The sequence below is a fragment of the Dicentrarchus labrax genome, unplaced genomic scaffold (genome assembly GCF_905237075.1).
Source record: "Dicentrarchus labrax unplaced genomic scaffold, dlabrax2021, whole genome shotgun sequence".
Taxonomy (NCBI): Eukaryota; Metazoa; Chordata; class Actinopteri; family Moronidae; genus Dicentrarchus; species Dicentrarchus labrax.
In genome coordinates this window covers 23453415-23464508 of record NW_026136714.1, presented here as the reverse complement: position 1 = coordinate 23464508, position 11094 = coordinate 23453415, and the positions used below count along the sequence as shown (strand labels likewise).

Below are 11094 nucleotides of genomic sequence, written 5' to 3'. Positions count from 1 at the left end.
TTAGACTATCCGGTCGCTATCGCAGCAGCTCCAACAAAACACATCTTCGGTTTGCTGCACATTAAAGCTCAACCTCGATAAGCTGAGAGCCAACAAGGCGATGGTGGAGGCGCAAGGCGGAGGTCAAGTCCAGCAGAAGTGCCACGTGTGTTTATTCTGTTTACTGACTGCAGGGATGGCGTTTCTGCTCGGTAAAAAAATCGGTGTCTTTGTGGGTGCAAGCTACTTAAAGAGGAGGCAAGGGGCTGCGTAAAGCTCAGATCAAATCGCGTGAAATTACGCAATAGCATACATTATACTGCTTTTGTTCAAGTGTCCTAGGAGACGGATGAGTAAGCGTACAGATGGATGCTCGGTGTGAAAAACAACTCTTTATGTGGTTGGTGTCAACTGAATGTCTGGTGACTCATTCATTAAATAAAGTAACATATCTGCCACCTCTAACTTGTTCCAATCTCATTGTTTCCTGGATCCGTATGTTCTTCATTGATTTAATCAAAAGCTTTATTCTTATTTGTGTGTTATATGATTCACAAAACACCCACATTTGAAACTAAAGTAAACAGTGTGAATTGACTTATATTCTTACATTTTATATCTTTTATTTCCAACCCCTGTTTAAAGAAAACTACATTTTCAGAGTGAACTCTTGGCGTAAAAGAAATGTGTATATTTTTTGCACTGCAGCCCCTGGAGTTCCAGGCAGACTGGGGGCAGGAGCAGCTCTATCTGGGCTTGGACAGCTAAAATATGCAAACGCATATATAGGGCCCATCATTTACTGGAAAAGTGGCGCACTTTGAAGCCGGACATTGCAATGACGTTGGAGTTGAATTCAAATGACTGACACAGTCTTATTGAAATAAAACATCCAGTGCAGAGCGCAGACACTTTTTCCTAGTGGTGCAGGGGGAGGCGTGGATCTCGCTCACTTTTGACATTCTCGTAGCAGTAGTAGCTTCTCCTCAAGGCAGGACTCAGATGACACCACCCCGCCGCCGATCAGAGGAGAAACAAGGCAGGCTCTCTCTCCCTTCTCTGCGGCTGAACTATGTTTTGACACCGGGACGTGTCCAGGGGTTCACCAGATGAATCTGAACACCGGGGAGCTTTTCGCGTCTTCACAGTAGCCGTGGGAATATTTTAAGAAAAGTCTAGCCCAGACTCTCGCACCCACGGAGCGCCGGTGGCGGAATGTGAAAACCCCATTTTTGGCGCATGTTCTTCCCCATTGTGCACAGCCTTCTCCTGCTTTCTGCGCGGTTGGAAAGCGGAGGAGGAGGTGGAGGAGGGACGCCTTTTCCCGACTCGATCCCTTGCCTATGGACGACGGCGGTCCCCTCTCTCCAAAGGCAAATGCTTTCAGTATTGCCTCTCTGATTTCGGCTGCAGAGCAAGCAGGAAACGCAGCGTTTGACAAACAGAGCACCGGCCTGGACAAGCCAGACCTACACAACCACAGTTCCTTTAAAATGCACTACAGCACTGTCACCCGGGAAATGGAAGGTAAATCTGTTTGTTGATGCCCACAGAGCTGCTGTAGCATGTATACATCTCAGCCGAAATTATATAAGACCCTTGCATCTGCTCGCTTACTCACGCTTATTTACAAAACGCGCAACTGAATTCAAAGCGCAAAACCACTCATATGTGCGTTGTTTTCAACGCAGGGATAAAATTACTGTAAAAGGAAATTGTGAAACGATTGGCCCAGTATGAAAAAATAATGCAAATTCAGTCCTAGTGGCCACCATCAGGGAGAAGTCTGCATACAAAGCAGCCAGGGTGGAAAAAAACCCCAAAGCATTTGACAAAGAGTCAACTTTAATTCGTGGACAGGATCATATACATTGAAAATGAAGCCAAGAGGAGGAGGGTTTCCACGGGCACCCTGTGCGTAATGGTAAAAACACACCATAATACGCATATCCAGCTCGCAGGGGGCTGTATATCCATTCCATAGATCTATTTATCCAATACGAGAAAGCAACAGTCACCTGCTGCCTGTTTGTTTGTTCATGCAAATCAATGTGTTTACCTTGTAGACCCTTTACACTCCGCTCTGCCGGCCAGATCCTCTATTGTTTGCTAACGGGGGTGATGTGGGCGATACCCTTATCCAAAAGTTAAATGGGTGCCGGAAAGCCCATTAAAAAGGGGCGCACTTCTCTGTCAATCAGTCTCGTCCCAAGGCGAGGAAAAGGCACATTACCTGCAGTTCCTTATCTAAATAGAAATAAGAACCGGTTTTATCGCAAAGGGGAGGCCCTCTGCGTCAGATAAGAGAGGAGACTGGGTTGCAGTGTGCTACACACACTGCAGCAGCGCACAACAGAGGCCGCTCAGAGCGCAATCGATCCAAAGCAAAAACTCATTCACACGCATCGAAGCTCGTTTGCGCGAATAGTTCCGCGATTTTACGCGAGCATTGCGGCTTTTTGGAAACATTTCGTCACTATTGGGACGTTTGCTATTTTAGAGCAGGCAGCCTGTAGTATGCTGGCAGTGGATTCAACCTCAGGGATTAATAAGCAGCCGACACGGAAACCTTTAAACCGAAAGGGGTGCATTTGTGCGTGACATCTTCATCTGGAGATCCCCGAGTCCTGCTTCTGTTTTTACTATCTGTGTTCTAACCGACTTAAAGTGCAAGGCATATTTAGTAAATCCAGTTTTTTGGGATGATTTCAGCCATATCCAGTCCGTGGCTGACGCAGCTGTCCCATTTTTGCGATGTTGCAGCCTTCACGACGAGCAGCCTGAGCAGCCTCAACACGCCGGGGGGCTACCACCTCTCGCCGTCCCCCGGGGACCCCTACAGCCAACATGAGTCCCACTTCGAGCCCTGCCCGGCCGCCCAGCACAACTACAACTACCCGGGGTCTAACCCGGGCCAGGCCCCGCCGAGTGACAACGGGACTCCCAACTGCTCCTCGTCGTCCTCCAATTCCACACCGAACAGCAAATCTATCGTGAAGAAGAACCCCAAAGTGGCCAACATTAACGTCCAGCTGGAGATGAAAGCTTTATGGGACGAGTTTAATCAGCTGGGCACGGAGATGATCGTTACCAAGGCTGGCAGGTGAGCACATTCTCCACAGGCCACAGGCTGGAAGTTACTTTACACTCTCGGACAGATCCGACAGAAAATACCGAGCAGAGTCGGCTTTATTGTAGCTTATAATATTACTCGATGTCCTGCACAAAGATACAACAATGGCATTAAAAGACAGAAGTTTTTTTTATGTAAAATTTAAATATTTGAGTATTTATGCTGCTGAAGCCAATCAGATATACATGGTTCGATTTCCTTTTATGTATTTTTATTTGAAAATAAATATCATTGCAAACAGTACCAAACTAAAATGAGGATAAAGGAGTTTCATCAAATATATTTAATATATTTTTCTTTATATATTCTTCTTCTGGACTTTTTCACTATTCAACTATGTTGTTTTCTCTTACTTCAAATAACACATTTATGGGCCCAAACTGGTAAAACTATTTTGAATTAGAACAGTTAACAGAAATTATAATGTTGCTTTTTGCACATTTAGAACTAAAATGTTTGTTTACAATCCGGATGAATTAAATTATAAAACACTGACGTCATCGTTTTTGTCCGCGCGTCAGAGCATTTGGCTTTATTAAATATTATTCTTAATAAAAAATATTGTTTTTAATAAAATATTATTCTTTATAAAATATTAAAGCTGTGAGGCGAGCAGTTCAGGTCTACTGCTTTGAAGTCAGACTCATGGAGGCTTGTATGTGGATGTGTCAGCTGTAAACACCCTGTTGATCTGATCCTAATGCGTTTAATAGATCCAGTGAGGATAACTGTGACTCTCGGCTGGTTTTCTTCACTGTCAGATTAAATTTTACGCACCGCTGTTATACGGAACATTATGGCCTTTAATCTGCGAGAGTCTTTACATGTGTGAACGAAGATCAGTTCCCACAAGCCGATTACAGTGTCACACTCTGGTTTTTATTCGGGCCTCGACACGTGTTTACCTTTTTTTTTTTATTATTTCCTAATTATAGGAGTGTCTGTCTGCTTCCCTCCCTTTCCTCTCCTGTCACACGAAAATTCGTTTTGGTTACATAAACTGCGTGAATATTAGTAATTAAAAAACAAAGTATGTTCATTTAAAGAATTTGGTCGATTTTGTGTTATTAGTTTCCAAATTTTACACAAATTAGAGAGGCCATTATTAATTGCAGAATTGATCATTTATTCTGCTGGTGTCGAGCTGCTTGTATCCTTAAGACATAAATCTCACCAGTTGACCTCTGACCCTCGTTGAGAGCCGGTAAAATGCTGCACTAGTATTATTATTTTCAACCAGAAAACGCTAATTATGTATAAGCGTCACCAAATGGCGCCCTGATTTTTTTCTGTATAGCAGTAATATAAAGAGGCATGGGATAATTGATTTAATCCTGAAAGTGAGGGTTGAGTTTCCCCGCTCTGCTGTCTGACAGGAGAAAGGAGATCTGCAGCAGAGCACTTTAAAAGCTCCTTCAGTCTCACCTAGCCACAACACTGACGTTAATTGAGCGTTGATTTTAGGATCCCTTTCACTGACTCGGTGGATTACTCAACTTTCAGCTGATGTTTTTGGGGATATGGATAGTAGTCTAGATTAGTTGGAGGGGGGGACAAATGTTTGTGTGCGCCCGCCGAGCCGCTCCAATACCGAAACTTCAAGCAAAACATCCAAAAAGGGATTCAAATCAAATTTCTGCGGAGAAAGGATAATAAAAGTTGTTAATACGTGAATAAAAGTCACAAATATATCAGCACGCAGAGAACACGTGCCTCTAAAGCTTCCCTGGTGTATTTTTAATAGCCTACAGATTTAATTCTGGATATTCTTCTCCTCTCGATCCCAATGATAAAATGTTCAGACTCTCTCTAAAGAGTGCCACACCTCGAGCTACCCAAATAACGCCCATCTGCGCGTGTGCAGGGCCTTCATGTGTCTGGAACTCGTCAAAAGAGCAGAAGAGAAGTTGAAGCGTCTTGCCAGAAATTACAAACGCGGTGCTAAAAGGCAACAAGCGCAAAGCTCCGTTCAGATCAGGGAGAGTTTCAGATGGTTACGCACGGACTGAGTCACGTCAGTTCCAATAGCTCGGAGCTCCTGTCTGCTTGTAGCCTGCAGCTCGGGCCAAACGAAGCTCTGAACGGCCTGAAGCTGCATGTGTCTCTGCGAACAGGATGACTTTCTAAAAAAAATACAAATACTTTGGCTAAAATCATTTGTTGGCTCCACTGACAACAGTTGAACACCACCGTCCACACACACACACACACACACAAAGTAGCACATAAAAACTAAATGTGCACCCAAAGCAAGCAGCAGTAACAACAATTTAAAGCCCAGATTTAACAGCCGCCCTGTGTTTTTTTTCTTTGCCAGGAGAATGTTTCCAACTTTCCAAGTGAAAATATTTGGGATGGATCCCATGGCGGACTACATGCTCCTGATGGACTTCCTGCCTGTGGACGACAAACGTTACAGGTAACTTTTTGGATGTCTTTGGATGAAACATTAGTGAGCTGCACAACTCACACTGTGCAGTCTGAAACTCCACTTTCAAATAAACAAATAAACAAATAAATATAAGAATGAATTCATGAATACAAACATGCACGTGTGTTTTTACTATACACGGTTGGACTAGAACCTCTATAAATATTTCCAATTAACCAGTTTATGCTCGAAATATATTGGTGACTATTGGAGATACATTCAATGTCTTATCTTTTTCATTGTCATTTCTCTATAGGCTCAGTGTGTCCCCATTCATACATTACGCATGCATGGGCATTTTGTATGGTGACTAGGCGACTTTTATTGTAAGTGAATAATGTAGGACAGTGGGAACCTCATGTCTAATGAACTTTTTCTCGATCTTACAGGTACGCTTTCCACAGCTCATCGTGGCTGGTTGCCGGTAAAGCGGACCCCGCCACACCGGGCAGGGTCCACTACCACCCGGACTCTCCGGCCAAGGGCGCCCAGTGGATGAAGCAGATTGTCTCTTTTGATAAACTCAAACTCACCAACAACCTGCTGGATGACAACGGCCATGTGAGTAGGCTAACACCACTGAAAATAAATGCGCACAAAAAAAAAAGACTAACAGAGCAACGGCACCCCAATAAGTTAGTAAAAACAGGCAGGAATGTAATTAACTGTAATGAGCGGGGTTATTTAACACCATAGTGTGAGGTTTTAGTGAACACTTCAGGGGTCAACAATACTGTAAACTGTACAAGCTGTAAACTCAGCAGGAAGATTATTACTGTGTAAGGAGAGGTTGAGCATTTTTATTCGCCACTGATTGACACAAATGATTTAACAGTAGTAAATCTTGATATTTGGACTAATAGTCAGATGTTGCCAAAAGCCTATTTTCTGTCCACACAAATGGCGCTGTGCATCAGGCTTTGCTCCAAAAATGACGGCAAGGAAGCGGAATATTTCACCACTGGAAATGAGTTCAGCCCTTCCCGCTTGATCTTCCATTCTGCCGGAGTGTTTCCGTGTGTCACTGCATTAGTGGTGAAATCTGAAAGAAAACGGGAGATTCTGGAGTTTCGGGGGTTATTTTACCACATATAGAGAGTCCACCATGGGCCTGAAACGATTAGTTGAAGACCATCATTAGGCCTTAAAATGAGAATTATGCTGATAAAATATTCTCAAGTTGTCTTTAAATATTTAAATAAATGTCACGGGTTTAAATGGATTTAACAGGAGGACTCCTGTGATGCATTTATTGGTATTTTATTGACACTGCTTATATCCACAAATATGCATTTTGGAGATGGCTGCAGGTTTTTTTTTATATACTTAGTAAATAAGATCATTTTTAAAATTTTGTTTGGTCTTTACGATATTTATTTTTTCTTTATCGAACCATCATTTATTTATTATTTACTCAGTTGTATTTATTATGATTAAAATAAAACATTCTGACTTCTGCAACTGAAGCCTTCACTCCTCCAGTACCGGGTTGCATTATCATTCTGTATGAGTGCTGATGAATCCTCTGGTGTTTGCAGATCATTCTGAACTCCATGCACCGCTACCAGCCCAGGTTCCATGTGGTCTACGTGGACCCCCGCAAGGACAGCGAGAAATACGCCGAAGAGAATTACAAAACCTTCGTTTTTGAGGAAACCCGCTTCACAGCGGTCACAGCGTACCAGAACCACCGGGTAAGACGCTTTTATTACCGTGTATGAAAGTCGCTAACGGCAACCATGTGAGTGTTGTGGCCTGATTCTAAAGGCATATAAATATAGGCTATATATTCGTTGAAACATTATGGGTACACTGAGTGTGACCACAGAGTAATAGCCTATAAAAAGGTGGCTTTCAACCCAACTGTTAATAAATGAATAATGAAAAAATAGCCCGTTTTGTGATTGCCTTGCTACCCGGTGTACAAACATTAACGAATGAATCGGTTGTGTTCCGTTAGGTGTGCTATCATCTTTTCCATTGTGCGCTTTTTGTGCGTAAATGTTGCCTCTGCTCTGCGCGCACAGCTGTGCTCCCCTTTCTGCCCTGTTTTCCATCAGGCTGTTTAGATTCACACATCAGTGCATTCATCGGTTATTCAGAGCGACTTGTAACGAGGGGAAACATTAGAATACAATCCTATCAGCCATTTACAAGTGATAGTGAGGAGTGCGGGAATAGGTGCGTTATTGTTGTTGGAATATTCCCGTGGCCACATGGTGATCAGGCTAGAGAATAAAACAACTCTGATCTACTGGATGGTAAATGTCACAGATTCTCCAAAGTGGAAATTACTTTTACACTTACAGTGGGTCATTTATTGCCTTTATAATGTGATAATATGAGACAAAATGACACAAAAGAGCAAAATGGACTTTGAAACACAGTGAAACTATGAGGATTATGGTGACAAACTATTCACGTTATGACTATGAACAACTTAAGTTGTGGACTATGGGAATCTACAAGTGAGTCTAAGCATCTGTAAATGTTACAAAAGAGTTTAGAAATAAACAGTCTACAACAATATATGCTCTGTATTAACTGGCACTTGTGTTTTAAATAACATTGAATGGAAGCATGACAGACCAGGAACTGTTACATATTTTATTAAAGACAGCAGTCTTTGATTTGATCTGTGATTGTTTTCAGAGCAGATTTTCCACCTAAAACTCTCAGTCCACGATGCTTGCCTATCACTGCTGTCCTGTCTAATAGAAATCCAATGCAATGACCATTTAGAAATGGAAATGAGCTTGTGTCTGGCTACAGAATGCAGCGCTGAGGTTTATTTTATGTTGTGCTCTGGATTTCAGATCACACAGCTGAAGATAGCCAGCAATCCCTTTGCAAAGGGCTTCAGGGACTGTGACCCAGAGGACTGGTGAGCGTTTACACTCAAACAATACAGTCTTAATGGCATGTTTCCACATGGTGTAAAAAAAAATGTCAGGGCATTTGCAAAATAGTTTTGCCGTTTGTTTTATCTCAAACAGGTGCCAGGTGGGTGGAGTTTGCCACATAAAAGAACACAATGAGTGCCATGAAGTTAAGAAATCACTGGATGTTGTTTGAAAGTCAATCGACTGTGCTTTTCTGTCATTGACAAATTACCAGACACTCTCGTAATTGTCACAATGGATTAAACCCCACCCATCTGGTATAGTCAGCAATGCAAATGCTTATTCCAAATGTTGTTCATCCAGCTCTGCAATTTACCTTTTCTTTTTTCTTAAAAGCATTAACTGAAGCGATTACTGATGTTTATGGGAGTTTTTGATTATTTTATAGAACAGGCCAATCTGAGTCATGTAATAGGTTGCTTCACATTTTAGTCATTGTAAATTGGGGGCCTGTCAATGTGTAAATGCTCATTACATGCATCAGTGTAAACTCTTAAAATGTGCATTCATCATTTTAATATATAATAAAGAAATTGTGCCCTTGACATTCATTAAATGAGTATGTAACTGTATCCATTCTCCCTGCTCCAGGCCCAGGAATCACAGGCCAGGCTCTCTGCCAATAATGAGTGCCTTTGCCAGAACAAGAAACCCAATGTCATCTCCCTCTCAGCAGAACGGCACAGAGAAAGGTCTGCAGCTCGCTCTTTGTTTCATTTCAAAACTCATGCCTGCTATCAAACAAGAAACACAGTCATGTTATGTTGTTCAGCCTGTTGAAATGTTTCACTTTCAATTGTTGGCATATGTCACCTAATTTTGTCTGAATTTTCCATCCTTAACTGAAGTGCAGTGGTGCATTCGCAGTATCAGGCCAATACTGGCTCTTAATTAAACATCAAATATCAGCCGGTCAGTGTCATCCAATGCAGGCATGATAGAGGTTCTTCTGCTATTATATAACTGACCACAGCTTCGTAACACAGTAAAAACTGCAATGAAAATGATATTTTCTTGACATGATGGTTTTATTTATCAGTTCAATAATAATAATAATGTGATCAATTTAGATATTTATTTAAAAAAAAGCTTCTCATGCATCTGAAGGAATTCTATAAATAAACAATGATTTCTAGTGTGAAATTATTATTATTAGATAGAATTTAGAATTTATGCTGCAACATTTTGAGTGAAATGCATTATTTTAATGTGCATGAATATTTTTTAATGATAGAATGATGTGTTTCAATGCAGACTTAATGATTTGAACAATGCTTTCAATTAATAATATATAAATAAATTAATATTTATAATATATGCTTCTAATTTTAGGGGTAGTGCTATTGTGTATTGTGTGTGATTTATTGTGCAAACTCTTGGTTTCAACCCAAAAACACTGCTATCAGTATGAGAAATATCTGTACCTGTCCTAACCTTCTGTCGTTTGCAGAGCAGAAATGAACACACTCAGTGTTAAGAGAAATACACACAACCTGCTTGTACAAAGTATGCACAACATTGACTCACTCTGCCTGTTCTCATATCTCTCCCTGCACAGAGGACAGTAGGCGGGAGTACGAGCGAGACCCCAGCGGCACGCCTATACATGCCGACCCGGCTCACCAACTGATGTCCCGGGTCCTCAGCCCCGCCTTGCCCGTCCCAGGAGGCCTCCACGCCGTCCCGCTCACTGGTGGACGACCCAGCCCTCCCCATGACCTTCGGTCAGACCCCCATCCTCTGCCCCCGGACACCCTGCACCACCACCCTTACAAGTACCCCACCACCTATGAACACTACCTGGGAGCCAAGACCAGGCCGTCGCCCTATCCTTTACCCAGCATCAGAGGACACACGTACCACCACCACATGAACCCAGCCACAGCTAACATGTACTCAGCCACCAGTGGCCCCTCTAACTATGACTACGGGCCCAGATAATGACTGCTGCCGACTAGGGCTGACGGCGCACAGCTTTGTGGGAACGGAAATAGGCAGGAAAGGCAACACAGTCCTGTCTGTTGATGGCTTACGCAACCTGTGGGGTGCGTCTACGGGCTGAAACTTCTTTCTGCTGGATAAACCCTGCCGTATTTATTTAAAGGAAATGCATCTTTGCGTTAAGCACGGGCACCTGCTCTGAGTCCTTGAAGGGGTCAGCTTTGACCTTTGAACCCAAATGGCAATAGCTCCACATCAGGTCAGCTCTTACCTGAGCGGCGCAGACATTGAGCCAGCAAACAGAGGAGACAGGAGGGACCTCTCCTTGACATGGACATTACCTTTGATCACAGACTGGAATTGAATTCTTTTTTTTTTTTTTTTTTTGTGTTGAATGCACTTTTTGATTTGCCTTGTTTTTATTGCTTTCAAAAAAGCCATATGTTATATAGTCCATCAACCTTCTAGGTAGACGAGATGTTTGCATGTTGAGCTCATCAGAGAGGGTGTCGAAACACATCGAAATGTTTTTGTTTGAGGAAAAAAAATAAGAGATTTGATTTTGAAACGTTCTGAACATCTTGAGCCGCTCTGAGAAGCTTGTACCATGGCACTGACTTGCAGCAATTCAAAGTAAATAAATGAAGCAGAATGACTGTTCTGTATCTGTAAAATAAATATTAAATTCTTGTAATTCATAAAAAAAA

The 11094-nt window shown here is 42.3% G+C and overlaps 1 protein-coding gene across 2 annotated transcripts; it reads left to right on the top strand.

The window, feature by feature from the left end:
• Positions 1 to 824: 824 nt before the first annotated feature.
• Positions 825 to 11094, top strand: tbx1 (T-box transcription factor 1). 2 transcript variants are annotated; one of them, XM_051421397.1, is made up of 8 exons: positions 825 to 1506; positions 2692 to 3082; positions 5430 to 5531; positions 5933 to 6104; positions 7082 to 7237; positions 8360 to 8427; positions 9038 to 9138; positions 10005 to 11094. In XM_051421397.1, the coding sequence occupies exons 1-8, from the start codon at positions 1323 to 1325 to the stop codon at positions 10385 to 10387; spliced, it is 1557 nt and encodes a 518-aa protein (XP_051277357.1). In that variant the 5' UTR covers positions 825 to 1322; the 3' UTR covers positions 10388 to 11094. The 2 variants fall into 2 exon arrangements, with proteins under 2 accessions (XP_051277357.1, XP_051277358.1); XM_051421398.1 differs by having other exon boundaries at positions 826 to 1506; positions 2743 to 3082.

Coding starts and splice junctions, on each gene's coding strand:
- tbx1 (XM_051421397.1), top strand. CDS start 1,323: ATGGACGACGGCGGTCCCCTCTCTCCAAAGGCAAATGCTTTCAGTATT. Junction 3,083..5,429: donor ATCGTTACCAAGGCTGGCAG/GTGAGCACATTC, acceptor TTTCTTTGCCAG/GAGAATGTTTCCAACTTTCC. Junction 6,105..7,081: donor TGCTGGATGACAACGGCCAT/GTGAGTAGGCTA, acceptor TGGTGTTTGCAG/ATCATTCTGAACTCCATGCA.